At 45.0% G+C, this 25,095-nt stretch overlaps 1 protein-coding gene across 1 annotated transcript in view; it reads left to right on the top strand.

The window, feature by feature from the left end:
* Positions 1–23,391, top strand: part of LOC144767962 (uncharacterized) — a 58,243-nt gene extending 34,852 nt beyond the window's left edge. The window contains exons 2-3 of the mRNA XM_078651320.1: positions 1,435–2,715; positions 21,219–23,391. Coding sequence (XP_078507446.1) covers positions 1,467–2,715; positions 21,219–21,802 — 1,833 coding nt within the window. The 5' untranslated portion in view covers positions 1,435–1,466 and the 3' untranslated portion in view covers positions 21,803–23,391. The remainder of the gene's footprint in view (positions 1–1,434; positions 2,716–21,218) is intronic.
* Positions 23,392–25,095: the final 1,704 nt, after the last annotated feature.

Genomic DNA, 25,095 nt, shown 5'->3' with positions numbered 1-25,095 from the left:
TCTCGCCCCATTTGTTCACCAGCTATGTAATCCCGCTTGCTGAAGCTTTACTTGAGAAAGGTGTTAGAGCATTTATGTGTTCTGACGACACCCAGATCTTGCTGTGTATAGACAGTTAACTCTCTTCTCGCCGCACATTCCACCAAACAATGCCTGTTCTATGGCAGAGGCTCGGTTGCAATAAACTAAAGTGAAATGTAGCGAAGACAGAAGTTCTGCGTGTTAATTGTCATAATGACTATTGGCTTGATGCCTACTAGCCTTCGGAGATGGGCACTCTTCTACTGTTTGCTCAAAACGTGTAGAGCTTGAAAGTAAAGATCAACAGTTCTTTCTCGGTCTGGCAAGTTCTGTCAGTTGTGTCATTGTGCATGTATCATATTAAACACCAGAAAGAGATTGCCTCTTATTTGACACTAGAAAGCAGGCACCTTGTAGCAGCTGCATAGATTGGGTCCAGTTTGGACTAGTCGAACATCCTCTACTTACAGTTTCCTACACTCCACAAGAGTGTTTATTTTGAGAGCCCAAAGGATGGCCAAGGCCTCCTTCTCAGTAGTGGAATGTCTACATTCAGCCTCCGGCAAAGCCCTAGATGCAAAGGCTTTCCGATCATGCCGCTGTTTCAGTTCCACTCCTGGGCCCTTGTCTCTGGCGTCCGTAACAACACAATGGGGCAAAACTATGCAGACTGTGAGCATTCACAAGACTCTCCTTAACATCTGCAAATTCTTCTCGCATTCCCTACTCCACACATAGTCTGCACCCTTCCACAGCAGGGCTCACATGGCACAAGTAAATTAGGTACAAACTGAGAATAGAAAGTTTCTCACCAAAAACGTGAGTGCTTCTTCTTTCTTTATGGGTCTAGGTATTTCCTGTGTGGCTTTAATTGATTCATCTTTGGGCAGACCCCATCAACAGAGATTACGTGACCTAGGTAGCTCAATTCCTGACCAGAAAATGTGTATTTTTATCTGGGTTTTTAACTCTATTATTTCTCAAGGCTCAATTTCATAGGGAATATCTATTATGGTAATGCTTACCACATTTTAATTAAAAAAAAATAAAGAATGACAAAAACGTAATAAGTCTGTTAAATTATAGGGTTAGGTTTGATAAGGTCATACTGATACATTTTGAAGCTTAACAGATCAGCTCTGGATAGCGAGTCCTCTCTGGCAGGGCAGAGCGGACCTGCATGAAATCTCACCATATCACGTAAGGGCAGCACTGAGCGGGGTTTAGATGTGTAGGAGGGTAACTCCTGATGTCCTCAAGGACAGCCTGACCTTGAGCAGGGTAGATCCTCTCCAGCTCTTGAGACAATTTAGTTCTTTCGAGCCTTAGCTGTGGTGAGACAGGAAGGAGTATTTTGACATAATTGTCCTGTGATAATGTGTTGTCTTTTCTATTTTCTTCCCCCCTTCACAGACACCTAAGGACTTGAACATCAGAATTTCAGAATGGAGAAAAGGCAGGTTCCAAGACAAATAGGAGAAGTGCAGTGTTCACCTGAACCCTTAAGAGCCACACTCCCATCTTCTCCTATCCATACTGTGCCTTCTTCAAGATCCCAAACTGATGCTCAGAGGGACTGTGAGATGGAAGCCCCATCAGGGAACCCGCCTAACATGATCCTTTTATCTATGTTGGAGCAGTTGGAAGCCAAAGTGGATAACTTGCAGAATACCCTAGAAGACGTGCCGTCAAGAGTCGCTGGGCTAATGGAGCAAATCTGGAAAGCAAAGGGTCTAGATCACCTTGAAAATGGGGCATTGTTTTTGGAGAGGGTCAGTCCGGTGGTGGTTAGAGATTGTCCTCTCAGCAGGTCCCCTCCGATCAATCTTTCAGTCAGGGCCAAGGAGGTGAACCAATACCCTCAATCTACATCTTCACCTGGTCGTGAACCACAGCCGAATCAGTGTCTTCAACCTCTGTCTCCTCATGGTCATGAACCAAAGCAGAGCCAGTGCCCCCAAAATCTGACTCCGACTGGCCCTGGACCACGGCAGGACTGTACTGGCTCCAGGTGCCCTCCTCCAGATGCTCAAGTTATCCCAGGTCTTCCACCAGTGTTTTATGATGGCCATGAACCACAGCAAGACCACTGCATGCAACAAGAACCAGAGGAACACAGGAAGAAAGAACCATTGTATGCAGATAGTTGGGGCGCACAGCAGAACGTCTGCCTGCAGCCACTGTTTCACAAGGGACATGAGCTACAGCAAAACCAGTGCAGACATCCAGTGCTCCCTGGTGGAGAGGGACCAAGTGAACTCCTAAAGCAAGAGTTGTTGTGGTTTGATGGTGACGGTCAACGGCAAAACCTCTGCAGACAACCAGCATTTCAAGAAGACCAGAGTCTGCAGCTCAACACATGCCTGCAGCAGGTGCTCTCTGGTGCACATGAACCACATCAGAACTGCAAGACCGAACCAATGCACCTTGAGGCACTCAGTTCAGATCGCGGCTATAAGCGAGAACCACTGAGTCCTGAGGACTACGATCAGAACTACAAGCAAGAACCACTGCACCCTGAGAACCGAGATGAGAACTCTGACCTACAACCAACATGTGCTGATGCGCAGGGCCCATCTGGAGCCTCATCATTCCTGCCACAGAATGCTCCTGATACTGATGGAGCTATCACTAGAGACCCACTGGAGAGAGGAAATACAGACGCAGATGGATTGCTGCTCAACACCATCCCAGGTATTTGATTCGTACTGAATGACCATGCAGAATGGCGAGTAACTTGTACAGTTCTGAGGGAATGTAGCATAAAATATTTCCAAAGTGGATCTGCCCAGATTTTTAGTAAGACCTGCAGGGGGCCAAATCTGAGTTGTGTGGACTGGTATCTTTGGGGGCAGGGGCATTGAGTACACCAGAAGCAGTTATGTACCTGGTATCTCCTTTATTTTCGCAAAGGAGTTTCGCCTTCCCGTTCAGTGATAGGCTAAGAATTGGGACTCTGGAAAAATGACCTGAAATCTAGTCCGTGCATGAGACGCCCATTCCGGGCTCCGGACCTCTGAGGAATTATGTGGCAGAATCTGTGATTTCAATCGAAGCTCCGCGATACTCACCATCCCCTAAGTGTGAGATGAAAGTGAGGTGTTATTCACCGAGAGTAACAGTTCCCTTTTTTGTTACTAGTGCACACTAAAGCACTTTAGAGATGGGACTGGATCTATGTGATGTGTGAGTGCACAGAATAAGAAGATTTCTGGGTCAGTCAGGGTCTGCCGCTTAGGAGGAGAGGAAGGCAGTGTGAAGAGGAAAGGTGATCTGTAAGTCAGGTCTGTAGTGGTGGAATGGGTAGGGTAAGGTCCGCTGCACCCCAGAGCCTTCGGTAAGAAGCGGTCTTTTTTATGAAGTGTGTAGGTACTTGTACATAGAACTGTGGGGCCTGCAGGTCAGAGAGGGCCGGCTGTATTATAACATACTACAACATGTAGAACAACGTACAAGGTCAAGGGAGGTTCAAAATTAAGTGTTGTCTGTAGGGTTAGGTGCACAGTACAAGGTGTGGGGTGGCTGTCTGGTTAGAGGTGGCAGACCCGGGATCAGAGGACGGCCCGGGACCAGGGTTCAATTCCCGACGCGGCAGGGTCTTGGACCAGGGTCAACGGACTCGATAATTCTCGCCTCGGTGCCTACTCTAACTAGGGATCACACTCGGCAACTCTGGGCATTAGCTTGCCTCATCTCCACAACGGCCCCCCACATATGCCGGGGATGCCTGGTTTCACCTTGGAGATACCCAGTAGGGACCATCTCACAGGGAAAGCCAGGACGGGTTCCCCAGCGGTCTACAGCGCAGAGATACTCCTTCGGGAGTCGATTCTAGCGCTTTAGAAACCCACAATCAATCAATCAAGGTGTTCTGAATATCAAGCTGGGTTAGTTGTATTACAGTATACATGATAGGGTGATATATTTTATTATGTTTATTTTATCTAATATGGGCCCCACTATAAGGCGTTAGCTATGTCTGCCATTATGTCTCCTATTACATTTCCCTCACTTTTCCTCCCTCCAAGTCAGCAATATCAGCGATAAAGGAAACTCTGCTGAAGGGTGGGTGAAGTAAATGGTGATTGCTCTGAGATATATGGAATTACTGTGGAAATTTGGTTCTGAGATATGTGGAATTACTGTGGAAATTCGGCATCTGATTTCCCCAGTCATTCCAGAGTACTGTGATTGCATAAGTTTATTATTGCCTCTGTGATCATGTTTATGCGAACAATAGCTTTACAATATCACAGGCATCTTTTGAAGGTCCATTCATCTTTCTTCCTTCTTTAGACAGCTATTGTGTCTTAGCCCCTCTTTAGACACTTCATTGCATATTACGAAGTCCAAATCATGTAGGTTTCTTCCTCTCTGCACAAAATGGTGCAGTGCTGTGTGTTGCTATAAGCTGTAAGCATAGCCCTGACAGCATCTTCCACTTTGATACCGGCCATGAAAAAACCCTGATTGACCAATCTGTTCATCCTCTCTGCCTGGCCATTACTCTGTGGGTGATGAAGACTAGCACATTTATGCTTGATACCAGTTCCATCCAAACACTGCTTCTTCTCCCTCAAGACCAATTATACACCATTATCCGAAACCAATTTACCCTGAAAACCCTCTCTGACACGTACAAACCGTACTTGCAACCAATTTGACATGTAGTCTTCAAGCACAATGGCAAATTTCTGATGCACAGGAAGCATCTGAAACAGACCTAAAACAATCATTACATTCATGGTCCCGTACTGTCAGGAAAAACCACTTCTGTCATAAGCAGAACTGTGTATATCAGTGTTTTATCATTTTGCAAACAACTGGTAACTCTCTCTAATGAATTTTTCCACATCCCTGTCGATGGCAGGTGACCAGTATTGCATTGTCAGTCGGTTGTTTTTCGATATCACAGCTAAATGTCTCACCTCTGACAGTATGAAAATTGCTATTGGTCTGCAGTTTTCACAACAAATCGTTTTTCTTTTGGCCATTCATTCCTCATGAAATGAATCACTTTCAATAAAGTAGAATCTTCATCCAATGTCTTTCTCTCCCTTTGCCTCCACACACACACACAGACAGACAGTCTTTACCCGGCCAAAAAATACTTGCTGCAGTATATTCCACATTCTCACAGTCATTCTCTTTGTTCTTATGTTCCACATCTTTCTGCCCTCAGGGCAGTCGGGGCAAGCAATCAGTATTTTTGTTTCTCTCTCCTTCAGTGTGTTCAACCTCAAAATTATGTTTCAAAAGTTTCAAACTTAACCTCACCAAGCTGGCAGTAGCCTGCTGGTTTTCGCATTAATACCATTCAAAAGAGGTTTATTATCTGTTCATATTCTGAACTTGGCCCCACATAAGGATGACTTGAACTTTTCAGTTGCCCACGTGCAGTCCAACATCCCACGCTCAATGGCCAAGTATTTACGTTCCCGTGGTTGCAGTGTGTGTGATGCCATTGCACATTCCTCATTTTCTTCGCCTTGAATCACTACAGCGCCAATGCCAATGCTACAAGTATCTTCAGTGATACAGCACTCATTGCTTGGTAGAAATAGACTCAGTAGTCCTGCATTTAGCAGTTTTCCCCTAATCTCTGCAAATGCACCTTCCTGTCCCCAAATCCCTCAAGCATTCCCTTTGAAAAGGTTGTGAAGTGGTTCAGCAATCACCGCAACATTTTCAGTACATTTTGAATAAAATTCATAAATTTCTTTGAGGAGGACCCCGAGAGTAGGGCCCTGAACCCCCGGTACCCATCCTGGAAACCAGAAATACCACGGAAAGCCGGGAGTTGCTCCCGACCTCCTCCTTGCAGGAAGGAGGAGGTGGCATTACGGAGAAGGACCAAGCAGGAAGGCCTACAAGAAAAGAAAAGGCGGAGACGGAAGACGCGGAGAGACCCAATGAGGAGGTGGCTTTACAGAGAAGGACCAATCAGGAAGGCCGACAAGAAAAGAAAAGGCGGAGACGGAAGACGCGGAGTGTGCATCGAGTTGTAGCAGCAGGATGCCAGAGGAGAGAGGAGGGAAGAAACGTTGAGAAAACGGGACGACGACGGCAATGATTACCCGGATGGAGGAGAGGAGTGGAGCAAGGATTGGTGGATCTCCACCTCCCCCAAGAGGTGCGAAAACGCCGCCGCAGCTCAGGAGAGCTGCAGCTAGGACGGTGAGTGAACCGGGTGAAGTGAGGGCATCAAGCTAGCAGGGGAGAGCAAATTGAGGTACAGGGAGGCAGACAAGGGGTGGTTGTACTGCACCAAAGTAAGCCACATATTTTCTTTTCTTTCATGAGGATATTTCCTTGGTGTCTGCCTTTATTTTTCTTTCACCGTTTACAGATGTCTTGGGCTAATACTCATCTGTGGTGATTCTCTTCCTATAACTCCTGAGTGACTCTGCTTGAATTACCTACACGGGGAGGAGGGCCACGTTAATTAGGCATTAACCCCCTCTTCATGCACAACGTGGTGTGGTGACGGACACAATCCCATGTCCTGACCTAAGACTTTTGCGAGAATCCGAGTCTCACCATCCTTTTTTGTTCTTTTCCTTTCAAGCCATCTGGGAGACGGACAGCAGAAGCTGATATCGGGAATTACCAGGAAACAGGAACACACACCAGAAGAGACCCTCCGACCACCCACCAGGACAGCAGCTCAAGAAGAACTCTTGATTTTCTCTACAAACTACAAATAAACTGGAACAATTGATAAACTCCTAAAGCCTCCTAGATTCTATTTCCGCCCATCCCTCCCACAATTTCCTTAAACTCAAGTTGTTGGCCACAGTGTTTTGGAACAGGTATTTCAGTGACTGTCAACAGGCCTGGCCATATTGAAATCTCTTTAGCTGAAACCACATGCCCAACATTTTCAACCAATCATACATGAATCTCTTTTTTTTTTAAATCTCAATCCTCTTTTCAGGAAGGCTCTCAAGATATTCTAAGTGTACGCAAATGCTTATCTAACTCAAAAATCAAAGCATTGTTTTGGAAACCAAAACTTCAGAGAGACCATTCACCTCCTCTGCCATCCTCCTGTAGCAGGGTTTCTGTTCTCCCACAGAACTGTCCACAGAGGATTGGAACCTCGGCGAATTAGGGTGAACCAAAACTCACCTCAGTACCCAACAAACCCCTTACCGAGCTAGCTACAGTGTCTCATTGGTAATAACAAACTCCCAATGTTTAGACAAACCAGAACATGAACTTACAGTACCTCAGGATACGTGGAACACATGAGCACTCTTTCGTTATACAATCATTTCAAACCAGAACATGGAGTAAAGAAGAACACATGAGCATTTGAAATGTTTATTTACTAATGCCGTCTTCTCAAGCGCAGTATCTTAGATAATACAAGTAAACATATTATCAGAAGCAAAGTTACCAGCATAGTTACTAGTCCATAAAAAGCGAATGGTGACAGCATGTTAACATGCTGTAAATGAATAAGGGTTAACAACACTTATTTCTCACCCTCCCTAACACACATATTATATTATTAGCTAAGAAGGTCTCTTTGGGTTGTATTAGGGCGGGCCCATACCTCAGTGTCCTAGAATGAAGGGATCACATCAGCATACACCAGCTCTCTCTGCATGCGAACAGCATCAAGTGTGTTTTTGTGCCTCAAGCAAAGCAATATAAAACCCGCCTCAAGCCCAAAGTTGGCAGAAGCTGCACTTATGTTATGTCTATGAAGGCGCGAAGATCAGACCTCATAACAATTCTGTATCGTGTTGTTCCTGAAGCTTCAGCACTCTCTGTACAGACATAGTTTATTAAGCAAAGCTGATATCAGAGTAATAACATATTATTCTCATGTAAACCACAACGAACTACTAGGTTGAAAGCTAAATCAACAATTAAGTGTCGTGTGCAGAAGCAGCAAAAGGAAAAATGGCGTTTAAACATTTAATGAGCCTATGCTAACTTAACACATTATAAAGATATACAGTAGCTATATGACACTCCTTTGGAACATGGCTGCTGCAGGGGCCAGACCAGATGGCATCGTGTGAAACTGATCTACTACATCAGGAGCCACAAATGTCCTCATATGTCTTGACTCCTTCCTCAATAGCTCTTGATGATACCCTGAGGCCATATCCAATTTTGAGAAGATTTTTGCTCCAGCAGGTGTTGTCATTTCATCTTTTATGGGTAAAGGATGATGTACGACAGTGCCCTTTTTGTATGGCTCCACCGCACCCACACACTTTTTCCCCAGTGCTGATGGTTTTGACTCAGAAAGTGCACCGAGACCTGCTAACCAGACCCCTGAGCCAGTGCTCACTCCCAAAAACTGTGACATGTGAATTGGTAATCCCAGTTGGCAAGGACTTTAACCCGCTTATAAGTCACTGGTATGTGGTACCTGTGGTACCCAGGGCAGGGCTATTAAAGGGATCATTAGGGCCTGAAGCTCTGTTTGTGCCACCCTGAGTGACCCAACTAATCCGATGTTAGCAGGTCTGCCATTACAGACTGCGGAAGCAGTGCAAACCTCTCAAACTCGACTTTGTTTTCCATGGCATCTTTCTTTCTCTGTCTCTGTTGGTCTTTTCTGCCGTCTGCCTCTATCATTTCCACTAATTTTGCATCTCTCTCTTTTCCATAACTTGTCTCTGCCTCTCTCTCTGTGCCCCAGAATCTGTCTTTTTCACTGCGCCAGTGTCTGCCTCTTTTCTGCTTTTCCACTCTCTCTCTTCCACTGATGGTGTAATATAATGTAATGTAAATTAGAATTTCTTAAGCGCAAGCTGTCACTCCGCAAGGAGTATCCTGGCGCTGAGGAGTGAACGATGAGTGCGGGTCCTATCGCACACCAGCTTATGTTACTACTAGATTAGTGCAAAGCAGCGGGCATCGGTAATGTTGTATATCCAAGTCTTCAATGCCTTCCTGAATTGAGATTCAGTTTCTGTAGTCTTAAGTTGGTTGGAAGGGCATTCCATGCTTTAGACCCCAGGATGGCGACAGTCTTCCCTCCTTTAGCAATCAATCTGAAGGAGGGAGGATTCAAAAGGTTGGCGGTGGATGACCTGAGATTCCTAGTAGTGAAACATGGTGAAAACCGCGCAGAAAGATACTTAGGGCCACGTTTAAGCATGGCTCTATCAGTGATTAGAAGAATTTTAAAAAGAATTATTTTATGAATCGGCAGCCAATGCAAAACTTCAAGCGCTGCTGATATGGACGCTCTGCGTGGAAGCCTCAGAACAAGGCGTGCTGCAGCATTCTGGATCACTTGTAATTTTTTTATCTTAGCTTTATTCGCTCCAGCAAGGAGGCTATTGCAGTAGTCCAAACATGAAAGGATCAGGGCCACTGCTATGGATTTCCTTGCAGGAAGCGGAATCAGACCAAAGAATTTCTTTATTAAGCTAAAACAGGTCCCTTCTGTAGCTAATGCATGCGGCAAAAAAGACAAAGCGGTATCAAATTGTACCCCTAGGTTTTTTTGCTTCTTTGACCGTGTCTGGTGAGCGTAGTTCCCTCTGCCCACCACACCTCTGGAGCGAAGGTTACATCTCTCCCAATGGGCAGAATTTCTGTTTTATCAGTATTACATTTCAGATGATTATCCCTCATCCACTGTATGATTTCTGAAAGACAGCGTTTGAACTTCACCTCGGCATCTGTATTGTTGTTATCAAGGGATACAATCATTTGAGTATTGTCTGCATAGGACGTTACTTTAATTCCAAAGGAACTTATGAGAGATATGAGAGGGGCCATATAAATATTGAACAACAAAGGGCTCAAATAAGAACCTTGCGAAACTCCTGTTGTTAAGGTTTTCTCTGTTGAGAGAAAGGTACCAAAGGTCAAAGCTTGTCTCCGATTAGAAAGGAATGATTTGATCCATTTTAGAACTGTGCCTGAGATGCCGCTGCGCTCGAGTCTCTTTAAAAGGATGTCATCGAACGCAGCTGACAAATCGAGTAGGATCAAAACTGCTTTCTTACCCTTGTCTGCTAAGTTTTCTAACGCTTCAGTAACCTGCCTGGTGTCTGCCTCTTTCAATGCCCCGGTCTTTGCCTCTCTCTTTATCTTTCATTTATGGCCGTGGCGTAGCCTGCCAGAACCAAAAACAAACCACATAAATATTTCCTTGCAGTTAAACAGCACTCCCATGCAACAACTTCACGTCGCACAAACGAAAACACGCTGGGGTTAGTTCCAGCAAACGAGAAGAATATCCTCTTGTCAAAATCAAGGCCTATTTATAATTCTTGGTTTGTGGATTTAGCACTTCATTTTGAAAATAATTAGGAAAGTAGCAATTTAGTGAAAATGCAATAAAAGCAGGGGGTGCAAAGTCAGATTTGCTTGCCTGAAAAAGAATTATTTTTAATAGCCCAAACAGCTGTGTCAAAGCTTTTCCTGTTGAGTGAAGAGAAAATAAAATGTGAAGATCAAATTTTTTTAAGTAGCTTTTTTTAGTCTATGCTGACCAGCATTAGTAAATCCTTTTGGTCCAAACCGCAAGGCCTATTGTCTGTGCCAGCGCTTGTTTTAATTGGGCTCTGGATCTGCGGATCTCCACTGATTCACGTGGGGAGTGCGCGCTCAGCGGCGTGGTGGATCCTCCTGTAGCAAAAGTACAAGTTTTTTTTGGACAATTAATTTCCCAAGAGGGGTCCCCCACAGACCTCTACATCTGCGCAACGTCAACAATCTCTCCCTCAAGACTGCGACCTTCCCAGAGAGCTGGAAACGCGCCGAGATCAACGCCCTACTCAAAAAACCCATGGCAGACCCTAGAGACCTCAAGAACTTCCAGCCCATCTCTCTGCTCTCGTTCGCCGGCCAAGGCCATCAAGAAGATCGTCAACAGACAGCTAACCCGATACCTCGAAGAAAACAGAATCCTGGACCCTTCCCAGTCCGGGTTCCGCAGCAACCACAGCACCGAAACCACCCTCCTCGCCGCCACTGATGACATCAGGACCATGCTGGACAATGGTGAGATCGCAGCCCTCATCCTCCTCGACCTCTCCACCGCCTTCGACACCGTCTGCCACCGCACATTACACGCACGCCTCCACGCCGTAGGGATCCAAAACAAAGCCCTGGAATGAACAACCTCCTTTCTGTCCGGCAGAACCCAGAGCGTCCGCCTCCCCCCTTCCGCTCCAAAGCCTCTGAGATCATCTGCGGCGTACCCCAGGGATCCTCCCTCAGCCCGAAACTGTTCAACATTTACATGGTCCCGCTCGCACACGTAGCCCGACAGCACGACCTCATCATAATCTCCTATGCCGACGACACTCAGCTGATCGTCTCCCTCACCAAGGACACCATTATTGATTGATATAATATATGAGGTCATAAGCATTGCATGGCGGGGCTCAAGTTATAGTTGGTAAATATTAGTGTTTGTTTTGGTTATTTAACATTAGTTTTTGTAGTATTTCAACACCTAATTATAATGTTACTTTGAACCTTAAGTCAAACGGGACTTGAGTTATTAGTGATACAAAAACACTCTTCCTGTGGATACTCTGACCCAACTATAACAACTGTCACTCCGCTGTGTGTGTGCAGACTCTTATATTTCCTCAACTCCCCACAAAAGAGGTCCAAGCCAGTACTCCTGGATGCCTAATTTTTGTTCAGCAAGTGTCGTAGTGATGTGTTGCCCCTTAACAACAAGCCTTTGTCTACCTCAAGTGAACTGCCCTAATCTCCATAGATCTGCATCTATTGGTCCGCGATATACAATCAATACTCATTGCCTGCTCCTTTTCACATCATCAATCACAATCATTTTTAGGATACATTTTTTGTGCACCAATGCACCATACTAAAAACAGGTTCATTATAATCATCTTTGTTCATTCCTAGAGTGTTTAGAGCTTTACATTCATTTTCATGGTATTTGGTACCAGCTTTGGTTCTGTCGTTAGTGAACATAGAAATGGGACTTAAACTCGACCTGTCACAAATGTATAATTAAATTATTGTTTCTATAGCATCCAGCAATTTGTTGTTACTATGTAAATGCATGTGGGTTCATCGGTTTATGTCATTCTTTTGTGGTGGATCATAATGAGTCCAAGCAATAGAGCCTGGCCCTTAGCAGCTAAGCAAACTAGAGGGGAAGGGGTGAAATGAGAACTATGGCAGGCAAGTATCACAATGTATTATTCGATGCTCTATTCCATTCCAGAAGAGTATAACCCTATCTATGAATATATTGCTTGGGACTCGACAGTGAGGGTATAATTATACAATGCAAGTCGTTGCGGTAATACCAGAGCGAGAACCCCAGTGGGCATATGATTTCCTACAATCACATATTCGCCCACATTTACACAGTATTCATACTGGATCAGATCCTCTGATATATTCAGTTTCACAGACCCAGTGGGCTCTATTCCCGAAAGCAGGCATTGCTCAATTAATACGGAGTTTGTATAGTGCAGCTACTCACCCCTGAGGGTCTTAAGGCACTGAGCGGAGTGGGGGAGGGGGGCTACTGATCCCTCTGGGCGTGGAGGTTCGATTGAAAAGCCGGGTCCTGAAGTCCTTCCTGAATTGGATCAGCAACGGGGATTGCCTGAGGTGGAGGGTGTTCCATCTCTGAGCGGTGAGGTAGGAGACGGCTCTTCCTCCGGTTTTGGTCATGTGGACCTGTGAGATGGTGGCCAGGGCATGTTGGGTGGAGTGAAGTCGTCTGGCGGGTACGTGTAATGTTAGACTGTGGTTCAGGTATGCTGGTCCTATGTCGTGGAGCACTGTGTAGGCATGTGTGAGGAGCTTGAAGGCGATTCTCTTGATGATTAGAAGCCAGTGGAGTTGTCTGATGTGGTGTTTTATGTGGCTGCAGCAGGGGATGTCCAGGACCAGTCTGGCTGTGGGGTTTCGGACGTTCTGTAGTTTCATGAGCTGTTTCTGGGTGACGCCGACGTAGAGTGTGTTGCCGTAGTCAAGTCTGCTGGTGATGAGTGCATGGGTGACGGTCTTTCTAGGTTCTGTGGGGATCCATCTGAATGTCTATTGAAGCAGGATGAGGATACAGCGTTGATTTGGCGTTTCTTTATGAGCGAGGAATCGAGTATGATGCTGAGGTTGTGTGCATGGTCTGTGGGGGTGGGAGGGGTTCCTAGTGTGGCGGGCCATCAAGAGTCGTCCCAGGCTGAGGGGACGGGTCACAAGAGGAGTACTCCGGTCTTCTCTGAGTTGATCTTGAGGCAGCTGTCTTTCATCCAGGTGGCAACAACCTTCATTCCGCTATGAAAGTTGAATCAGGCGGCTGTAGGTTCGTTGGGGATGGAAATGATCAGCTGGATGTTGTCGGCTTAGGAGACGATGTGAAGTCTGTGGTTTTTGAAGATGGGGGGGACATGTAGACGTTGAAGAGGATGGGGCTCAGGTAGGAGCCCTGGGGCATTCTAAGGCTGATCTTTATAGGTTCTGAGAGGAACTGGATAGTTTGACACTCTGTGTTCGGCCAGTCAGGAAGGAGTGGATCCAGTCCAGTGCCTTGTCATTGATACTAGACTGTTCCCATTGGGCGCAGGGTCAAAACTAATTTGCATATGGCTGGGTCCAAACTGGAATGGCATGGCGAGCAAAAAAACAATGGATTTAGGCCCAGATCTCTGTACTGGAGTGAATGTATGATATTGTTCTGGAATCTGTCCATCAACTGTTGTTTTTGCATTTGTCACTCTGAGAGGGGTGGGTATGCCCAGACGTGGGTCCCATGCTCTCCAGGTCACTGGAGTCAAGCTATCCTGGATGATCAGGGGTGAAACCCCAAAACCAGTCCTAGGATGCTTGTTTCCAGTCCAGGGAGGACCTGGCCTGGCAGTTCCGGCTGGACTGTTCCCATTGGGCGCAGGGTCAAGGCTGATTTGCATATGGCTGGGTCCAAACTGGAATCGCATGGTGAACAAAAAAATTATGGATTTAGGCCAGACCACTGAACTGGGGTGAATGTATGACATTGTTCTGCATTCTGTCCATCAATTGTTCTTTCTGAATTTGTCTTGGATACCAGCGTCCTGGAATCTTGTGATTAGGTGCGGTGGGAGATGTTGTCGAAGGTGGCCGAGAGGTCCAGTAGGATGAGGGTGGGGGGTTCGCCCCAGTCGAGTAGGGCGCTGATGTCCTCGATGTCAAGGAGTCCGGGCTCGGTGCTATAATTGCCTTGGAAGACGGATTGGGAGTTGTTCAGGGCATGGTTCGCTTCGATGAACTTGGAGGGTTGGGTGTTGATGGCCTTTTCGATGACCTTGGCAAGGGAGGGGTCGAAGCAGATAGGTCTGAGGTACTTGAGGTCTGTCGGTTCAGTAGGCGGCTTCTTCAGCAGGGGGTTGATCGTGGGGTGTTTTCAGGCGGCAGGGAAGGGGGCAGTTTTGATGGGGTAGTTGATGGTGCTTCGGCTGCTCAATGGAAGATGTGATAATGGCAAGGATCCTGTGGGGCTCTGGAGTGGATGCTCTTCATGGTCTTGAGTGTGTCATCTGTGGTGAGTAGAGTCCAGTTGAGCATGATATGTTGAGGTAAAGCCTTGTTGTGTGCGGTGGTGGCAGGCATTGTAGCAGGGTCTTGGGTGTCAAAACTGTCGTAGTTCTGCCTTGTGGTGAAGAATGTGCTTAGTTTGTTGCAGAGGTCTTAGGGAGGGTGAGACGTCTGTGGTCTCACTGTTGGGCCTAGCGAACTCCTTGACGATGGCAAAGACTTCTGTGCTGTTGTATGCATAGGCGCTGATTCTGTCCTTGATGGCCGTTTTCTTTGTGGTTTTAAGTAATAGGTGGTGTGCGTTGACAGTGGTTTTGAAGGTTGTGTGGGTTTCTGGGATTTTGTTATTCCTCTATCTCTTGTCGAGTTGCCTGCTGATACGTCTGGACTTGTGGAGGGCTGAAGTGAACCAGATGGCTTTCTTGAAGTTTTGCCTGCCTGGTGTCTTCTTGAGGGCTGCTCGTGTGTCGGCTCAGTTGGAGATCTATAGGTGAGGGTTGTGTGCTGCAGTGTTGGAGTCTGCTGGTGGTACGGTCATGCTGAGAAAGTTGACGAGAAGTTCTTTGGTGGCCTTGTTCCAGCTACAACAGATGGGGCAGAGGGGGGGGGGTAAGGGTGGTAGTGAACGTTGGGAATGGTGAAGTGTACACAGTGCAGGTTGGTCCAGAGGAGTACGTGGTGTGGCTGTAGGTGATGTTCCCGCTGACGGAGAAGACGAGGTCTAGCGTGTGTCTGACTGTATGGGTTGATGCGGTGACTAGCTGCTTGAGTCCGATGTTGGTGAGGTTTTCCAGTAGGGATTCAGTGTTTTGGTCACTAGGGTTGTCCAAGTGGAAGTTGAGGTCTCCGAGTGGGATGTAATCGGTGGATGCTAGAGCCTGGGGTGCGATTGGGTCTACAATGGCGTCATTTAAGGGTGGGGCCGGGGGTCCTGTAAATTAGGGAGCCACGGAGGGTGGTGTTGGGGTTGCTCTGGATCTGGAAGGGCAGGTGTTCCATGGTAGTCGTTGAGTCATTCGAGTAAGGGGTCAGTTGGTGGGTGTTCTTGCGGATGATGGCTTTGCCTTCTCCTGGACGGTCAACGCTGTATTTGCGGGTGATTTTGTAGCCGCAGGGTCTCGCGGTGGCATCACTGATTTTAAGTCCAACTTTATGTGTCTTCAGTGGGCATTATCAATATAGTATGATTGTGAGGTATAGCCCCCTTACCCTAAGTAGTGCACTGAGAAATGTAAAGAAATTCTATATTTTTAATCTTGCAAGGAAATGATGGCTTTTTTTAACATGTGTTCCAGAGAGTGTCAGTAGTGGGAAAGTGTGCAGATTCGACATCAGTAAGCATCCTATGTGCCCGTGTAATTCCTGATCTTTATTCAGGCCCTTGACTTCCTCGGTACCCAGCTCTGTATTAGATCTTAAATCCATTCTTTTCAATTTCTTCTCTTGATCACCTCCTCTGATATAAGGCCAAAGAAACCGAGCGCGTCTACAATGATATCATGGCATTTTACAAAATCTCCAGACGCTGGTGAATTTAAGTCAGCGTGTTTGATGCTTCTCATGTGCTCCATCGCTTGCTAATGGGGAAAATCAAGTTGGCCGCATATTGTTTTCTGTGTGTGCATTCTTTCACATAAATATACACAGAAATCTGTGCTACAGGTTATGAATTGATTGCTTTTCCTTCCTGTTATGTAGAATAACCTCTTTTATTTTGACACCAGATTTGCAAGTCATACATTTCCCTCATTTTCTGAAACCTTTTAGGTTAGATGGCCCCTTTCTCTCATTGGACTATCTATATAGCTATGGGCTTGTTTGTCCTTTAAGGATAGGGCTTTACGATACGTGATGGAGGGATGTGAGGTAATATCGTGTCCAATCACCTGATCAGCTTTTAATATTTTCCAATGTTTAGAATTTGTCTTGCTGCTGTGTACCTTGTATTGTATGTAGTGATGAACCTTACGGTAATATCAGGTCTCTCCTTTGGTGTCTCTGATTTAAAAGTAGTTTATTCATGTTCTGGGTTCTCGCTTGGCTGCTGGCCGCTTACTTTTTTCTTCCTTCTCGTACACTTCTTGGCTATCACATTTCTACGGGTCCGTAGCATTTCACCATAGGGGATACTTTTTATCAGTTTCTGTGGATGCACGCTATTTACAACTCCCTGCTTTTTCCTTTCTATGTAGGCTTTTGACCATATGTGCTTCTCTAGCTCAGTATGGATAGCCAGGTCATTTATAGATTTATTTCTTATCTAATGAGTGAATTTTTGGTTGAGATCCGTTTTTGTCTGTCTCTGGATTAATCTTTTAGACATTTTCCTACTTCCATCCCACAGCAGGGAAAGGTCATCTATATCCCGATCCAAATCAGCGCATGTTATGTCATGTTTTCATTTTGTGATGTCCAGACCACCTGTTATGTGCCCGGGCTAGGGCCATGTAGCGATGTAGCTCATTTCATATATTGTCCTATTTTTTAGAGTAACATTTCTGCTGTGACCTTTTGCACATATTTGCATGCACGACAATGTTGAATTACTTTCTCGGAGACTACTTTGTTTACACATCTAGCTTCGCTCAACATTATCACGATGCCTCGAACACTAAGTACAAGGCCTCTTGACGCACTATGTACAAATGTCGTATCTTCATCCACAGGGTGACAGGGCTATCTACATATCTAGAATATAGACTTATCTATACGTACATCACAAAGATGGTATCTATTATAATTTGTGACCATCCCAATAGATTAGTAGAGGAGGCACTACAGCTGACACCCAGGGTCCGTGCAGGCTGAGACTTCACTATGCAGCGGTTTGGCATCTCCGTGAGGGGGAGTTCAGTTTGTAACCAATACAGGGCCTGCATTCTTTCCTGTCTGGTAATGGGGTGGGATCTTCCTTTAGTGGGGATTCTTGGCTTCACACACACTCTAGGTACACGCAGAGTAGGGAGTGCATAGTACGAGTCCGCCTGATTACTGCCTTGTTTATATGCCTGCATATATACACTGTTTTAGCACCATGGTAGAACTATATCTACTATTTACGTGCTTATAATCACTTTCAGCTGCTTCGGTCTACTGATTATCGCAGCACATGTATTCTATACAAGAATAACGTTGGTTCAATAAATATATTGTAAACGTCCCACTGTGTATTCTCTGTATATTTTTCTGAGAGCAAGTAAGCTTGAGTGACTGAGCGAAAGGTTCTGTTCTGTTTCCAAGATCCCTGAAGGGTCAGGGTTGTCACGTTCAGAGGTTGCCAGAAACCATTTGCTTCCTGGTAAGGTTAGGGAGTCTTATGGTGGCACTGTGAGCTAGCTGGTCTCTAGGCCAACTCATCCTGCGGAGGTGCCCCGAGCCAGTCTAGGCACCTCATCCAAAATGTATGTTGTCCAACAAAAGTGCATGTCCTACGGATTAGTGGGTACTACACAACACACCTGTTCCTTCCATCAGACCACAAATACATTTGCAGAGCTGGGAGAGTAGGTGCCCATTGCTGTCCCTGAGATTGTCTGTAATATCTATCTTTAAATGTGAAAATATTGTTATTTAGGCAAAAGTCATGTTCCTAAGCATCCATGTATAGTCATATGGAGATATTGGTCTATTGCAAAAAGCGTGTTCATAGGCTCTTAGACCTTGCGTGTGTTGTATGCATAATTAGCAAGATCACATCCTAGGTAATTGTCAAATATGATTGTCTCCTGTGTATATCTTTTGTAGAAAATTCTCTCTATCTATACAATGTGATGGGAGGCTCTCCACAAGAATCAGCAATAAATGATTTTAGTTTATTGCTGTGTTTTCCAGTAAACTATTGTTGGAGGGCACTATACGCCCCCCTTGTTCTTGCATACATTTGTTAGAAGGTAAAAGCATGGTACAGTAGAGGGTAGTGTTTTACACAAATGAAAATGTTGCCATTCCCATTTCACAACAATCCGTATTTAATAATTATTGAAAAGCCTTTTGTTCATAATTGCAAACAATCATTAAAACCACATTCTTGCCCCTTATTGGATGACATTGGTACTTATGTTGTCATTACGGAATGTGTTAATGCCCTCCCTTTGTCCATTACTCAAGTTGGATCTGATTCTTCCCTTCTTGCCTTGACTGGTGAACAATTTATTTGAACAAGTCTTTGGCGACCGAGTCACTAAAGACAACCAGATTATCATGAGGCAAGGAGGAGTTGTATGTAGCTTGCTTTTTGAAGTGAGTTAGGCTTCCCTGATCTATCTGTGCCCCCTTTCCGAGCAACGCTTCCCGCTCTTTCGTTGCACATATATTTCCATTATCCAGACCAGCCAATGTCATGAAGTATCAGCGTCTCTTGAAAACAAGTCATGTTTTCTGTATTGGGCTCCCCTATTCTCATGTTCATTGGCTTGGGTCTGATTTTATGTTGATATCTTTGAAACGGAAATATGTCAATTCTACATGAACTGTAATCTAAGTCCCTACTGGGGCAGAAATATTACCCAAGGTTATGGATATTTAGCTCATCCATTGTCAGTTAATGTTGTGATGAGTTAATAATCATATCCCGCCTTGCTCTATCACCTTTCTCTTCCTATGGGGTGAGTTATCTTTTTGTCTTCCATTTGCTCTTTCCTGTCTTTCTCTTCCTCTGTTTGTGCCTCTTGCTTTTGTTTGTCCTTTATTATAATATTCTATTGTCCGTCCTTGTCTCAGTAAACTGTACTCAGCGAAAAAAGTGGCAAGTAGGTTTTTTTCTAGGTAGTTGCTAACAGAGCCGTCTGAGTCACCTTCTGAGCTTGATTCCTCTGTCAGAAGTTCATGTCGTCTTTGTGTCAATGGAATTCTGACTGCTCTCCTTACTTATTCGTATCATCTTACAAAGTTTAAGACTCTTCCAGTACAGTAGTCTTGCTTTTCCCTTTTGAATTTCCTCTTTTGTAGCTTTTACCTCTTTCTTATCACTTGTTTGTCATTCTCGTTGTCCTTAAGTTCAGCTCTTAGTTTCAAGTGTAACAAATGTGAGGTTGGAGAACTCCATCGGACTGCAGACTTAGAACTGTAACAAAGAAAAAAAACAAGTTAGCAGGCCTTTTCCATCTATAAATTCATTAATGGAACAACATCCCTGTATCCATCAGGACCGCCCGACATTGCTCCCGTTTAGGAAAGAGTTGAGGACTCACTTCTTTAAAAATAATTTATGCTCATCTTTGGCCCTAGCTTTAGGCTAGGTTTGTAGTATAGAAATAACATATTCATACATACATAAAGACGTTGGCCTAGCCTACACTAATGCTTGAATACTTTTGAAAAAACTCTTGTGAAAATGTTCATGAGAGAGTTGAGAATGGTTATCTCACCTGACACAGTTAGCAAACTACACGCCCATAAGTAGATGAACAGTTCCTGCAAGTTTACAAAGTTAAATATGCATCCAGTGTTAAACATACACTGACGCTCTACATTATCAGAATTGAAAATGTATGAAAAATAAAACCGTTTTTTGCACCGGCACAATTTGGCATATGGTTTTCTACTCGTGCGGAGACTAGGGGTGGGCGGAATTTGCGTAGTCGTGTTACGCAAAGCTCAGCATAAAAAATTTCCGTGAGCACGCAGAATTCTGCAAACACGCGGAATTGCTTCTTCCGCCCGTTCACAATGCTTTTTTCCTGTTCGTGAACGCTGTTTGCGTGCTCTGGGGGAAATATCTTGCAAACACACATTTTGAAAGTATGAACAAGCAAAAAATTCTACAAAGGCGCAGATCGCTGAGGTTTTGGCAATTCCACTTTCTCCGCAGAACGTGAAATTACCCAAATTCCACAAATTCTAAAAGTGGAACTGAATTTACCGCCCAGGCCTAGCGGAGACACCACATAGAAATACCACAGGCTGAGTCCACGTGTGATAAAGATGCAACGATGGCTTTTCTACCCAACATACCTCTAGTAGATATTTGTAAGGCAGAAACATGTGGTTCTGTGCATCCTTTCATAAAATATTCGGTCGTTGAGGTATGTGGGTCCGATGTTGTTGAGGGATTTGTAGGCGAGGGTGAGGAGTTTGAAGGTGATCCTCTTCTCGACGGGGGGCCAGTGGAGGACTCGTAGGTGTTGTGTCATATGTTTGTGGCGTGGTGTCCCTAGAATGAGCCTGGCTGCGGCGTTCTGGACCTTACCGATTCTTTTAAGTTATTGTACAACCTGTGATGTGCCACAGCTTGCTGCAAATGGAAAATGTTACTCTTTTGCAAATACTATCAACTTGTCATGTTGCAGGCTCACATGCATCACCCACTTGCTGTATGGTTGGAAAGTATATAGGTTGCTCAGATTAAGCAGTTTATTTTTTTATTTTACATACATAAGCAGTTGTACTCCGATGGAGAAAACAACACAATGATTTTAATTGGAGTCTGCGCGCTGATGCATTATGCCTTTCTGGTATGGGATTATGAGTCGTTCTCCAGATCAAAACTCAATATTAAATTAATTATTTTTAGTAGTCAGAACCCAACCCATGAGAGGTCACCACATGTGAACTGTAGAACTACAAGCAGCAAATGATTGTTCACAGGTAGTAACATTTTCCTTTCTTCCTAGATATTACTGTCCACCTTTCTCATATTATAACTGTGCATTTCTTTCAAGAAATATTTCCCATGTATAATTCTCAGTGTTCATTTCATTCTGCAGCACAGCAGTCGCAGACAGAAATTATGAATGGGAAAGAGAAACTTAAAGCTTCTGGAGGAAGGAAGAATTTTGCTTATAAAATGAATGAAGGAAAACACCAAGGAATGCAGAGGAGGGAGAATTTTAACAATAAAACACTACTTGCAAGGCAGAAAAGAATAGGCACCGGCCTAAGAGCTTATGCCTGTGCTGAGTGTAAGAAGACATTTACTGGAAAGACGCATCTTTTACTGCACGAACAAACACACTCAGATCAGTATCCCTACACTGAGCATGAAATGAGGTATGCTGATAAGGCAACACATGAAAAAACTCACAAAGGAGAACGGCCCTTTCACTGCAATGTCTGTGAGAAAAGTTTTACTCAGAAGGGACATCTTCTACAACATCAAAGAATACACACAGGAGAGAGACCTTTTAACTGCACTGTGTGTGAGAAGAGGTTTTCTCGGAAGGCGACCCTTGTACGGCATCAAAGCATACACACGGACCAGAGGCTTTATCACTGCACTGTGTGTTCCAAGGGCTTTACTCTTAAGGCAAGCCTTGTACGCCATCAAAGAGCATACAGTCGACGGCCATGATGCTGCACTGGGTATGGAAACTGCTGTAAACAAAAGGTGGTGCTCAGCAGCATCAAGTAGCACATACAAGATGGAAGCCTTCTCGAAGCACTGCCAAAAAACCTTCATTTAAAAAAAGAAATGTGATCTTTAACATCATCTAAGAATCTACAGCTAAAGTTAGACCTCCTATGACATCTAACGATCCGTCCGGGCTGAGATCCTCCCTTTCCTCTGAATGTCAGAAGAGCTTTGAGTTCAAGGACTAACTGTAATGTTTGCAGCGTCTCCAAACAGAATGTAGCTTCTTCAACGTCACTAACGTCCCTTCACCAAGCAACAAACTTCACAGAGGCTGCTTCACTGCGAATTAAACCTGTCAGACTCTCATGAAATGTGTGCATTGTTGAGGACATGTTACCAAGTGTGGATCATAAACTATCCTGATAGACATAACTTATAGGATTCAACAAAAAAATATTGAAAGACCTGAGCACATGGGAAAAAGAAACTAGGAGAAGAAATAGGAATCAAAAACCACTTGAGGACAAAAAATATAAACTCCTTCCAACACTAAAGCAGGAACATCCTCTCCCTATCAGTATCTTCAGACCGGCTGTGTAAATATTCTGTACAACCCATCCAGGTTGAGAGATCAAAAGAGGATTCATGGCTGTCCAGAATCTAACAACTTGCAAAGGTGGCACCAACCATATCATTCTGCAGTTTCAACTGCTGAGACTGTGACACGTTTCACAATGTTTTGAGATGGTTTATTCTGGTGAGAATATTCTTTTTTTTTTATAATCAATTTTATTATCATTTTGAATAGAAAAAAAAAGACAGCATACATCTTACACAGTAAAGCCAATTCCATCTCCAACAGACAGTAAAAAAAAACACTGTGTGGGTAGGAGTATTTATGCAAGCCACCCAAGATGCAAAGCAGCACCCCGTTACATGGGACAGCCAAAGCTGGCAACTTAAAACAGTAGGTTCAGCCATTTGGCACCTCGTGGGACAACCATGTTCCTTCTGGGCCATGCACTAATCCACTTCCTGGTGTCACTTTTGCATGGTAGGGGGGTTGGGCTGGGCCCAGGCCGCTGCAATATCTCATTTAGACACAGCAACCACAGTTCCCAGAGAATGTTTGTCCGCTCTAGAGCCATCCAAACCTTCAAATACACCCAGGAGAAGACGTAAGAGATCGTGTGGAACCTGGCGACCCAAGGTCTGTGTGAGCTCAGATTCCTCCTCGGACCAAAAGGGGTAAAGGCCTGGGCAAAGCCAGACCATATGGTAGAAGTCGGCTGGAGTTTGGTCGATATTTTGGTGAGAATTAAATACCCAAAAACTAACGTTCACATATATTACAAAACAAAGCAGATTGTCTGGTGAAGGAGTATTTCATTGCATGCTGTGATGTGTTTTGTGAGGTCAGTTGTGTCCTTTTCTAGTGTGAGGGGTGAGATTAACAGCTAGACAAAGGACACTGCTGCCGTGAGCTGTTTGCCAAGAATGTCTTATTTTACGCCATAAAACTTTGCTAATAAACCAATCTGCCTGCCTGTTCCATGTGGTGATGAGACAGGAGATACTTCAAACTCATCAGGGCGTTCAGAGTGTCTGTTTTCTATCTTGGTGATTAGTTTGTCCCGGAAGAGGGTGGGGAGGAACTTACGCCCCCCTGCAGCCCTCCCACCACCAGCCCCTCAGATTTGAGGCATTCCAGGGTGTAGTTCACGCCGTCACTGTGTTTATTAGAGTTGTGCAAGCGTTACAAGTACAATTTGCACTGTTGATGTTTCAGAAGACAATTTTTGAAGTTTAATAGTGTAATTGCTTTGGGAACACCTTTGTCTCTTGGACCTTCTCCTTCGCTGAGCGTATTGATTGGCTTAAAATAGTCCGATTACTCTGGACACTGTGCCATCTGTGAGCACACAAGGTGTGCCTCCAAACTATTATATGGAAGCAACAGCACTAGTGTATGAAGTCTTGAATCATCCTGGTGAATGTTGTGTCTCCCCCACAAGTTCCACCCATAGTCATCAGTGACCATGAAGCAAGGGACAGACAGATGCCTGGTGCGAGGCTGCTCTGGGGTCACTGAGATACCAGCGCCCATGTCGCCACCCCTATCCCCGACATTGTTTAACATCTACATCTCTCCTTGGGCCAGACGTATCAGGAGGCATGGATTTGCCCTAGTCTCATATGCTGATGATTCTCAGCTTGTTATCTCTATTTTCAATCAGCCTGAGGCCACAGCTGCCAGGTTTCATGCTTGTCTCACTGAGATCATGACCTGGATGAACCATAGCTTCCTGAAAAAGAACACTGACAAAACGGAGTTGATCGAGTTTGGCCCTGGCCGGTGCCTTTGGAATGACTCCTAGTGGCCGGTTGAGGCCGGGGAATGCCCGTGTCCTGTCCCCAAGGTCAGGAACATCCTAGTAATCTTCAATGACCAGTTGAATTTTTCTGCCCACGTAAACAGTTTTACTTCCTCCTGCTTCTTTTTACTAAAAACCTTGAGAAAAATCTTCCCTTTTCTCTCACAAGAATTGCAAAAGACGGTAGTGGTGGCGCTCTTTCCTGTCTAAGCTGGACTATTGCAATGCCCTTTTTTTGGGCATTGATAAGACCCAGCTGAGAAAACTGCAGTCAATACAGAACACTGCAGCAAGATTACTTCTAAACATTCCTAAAGGACAATCAACCTCGGCAGGAATTAAGTCACTGCACTGGCTTCCCATCCAGCAGCGGGTGGAATTTAAGGCCTTATGCCTGGTGCACAAAGCACTTTATGGTGGAGGTGCTGAGGATCTCCCAAAAAATTTCCTACCTTATACCCCCCAAAGTGCCCTTAGATCTGCTCATTTGGGCCTTATCCAGATTGCTAAGATCAGACGGGCAAGATGGGATGGCAGGACTGTATCAAGTTGTGCAGCAAAGTTATGGAACAAAATGCCTATGGCCATGAAATCTCAATCTAATCAGCACGTCTTTAGGAAGGACTTGAACACATGGCTGTTCACTTCCACATAGTCCCCCGGTAACACAGCCCATACTTCCATTCTACATACACTAGCGCCAAGACGCCACGGCAGTCGAGCGCTCTATAAACATATATCCTATCCGATCCTATTTGGGCAAGTGCTGGAGCTTGCTGTGGCTTATAGCAAGCCCTGGATCTGCAGTGACGTGTGGATCTCTAGGAATGAACTAAGTAGCAATGGTGGCATGTATGTGTGTGCAATGATGAGACGCCCTGGGTGCTAAGTGAATGATGAGACTAGGAATTGGGG

Source organism: Lissotriton helveticus, chromosome 1_1, assembly GCF_964261635.1.
Source record: "Lissotriton helveticus chromosome 1_1, aLisHel1.1, whole genome shotgun sequence".
Lineage (NCBI taxonomy): Eukaryota > Metazoa > Chordata > Amphibia > Caudata > Salamandridae > Lissotriton > Lissotriton helveticus.
The sequence above is the reverse complement of the archived record's forward strand: the minus strand, read 5'-3'. Positions and strand labels throughout refer to the sequence as shown.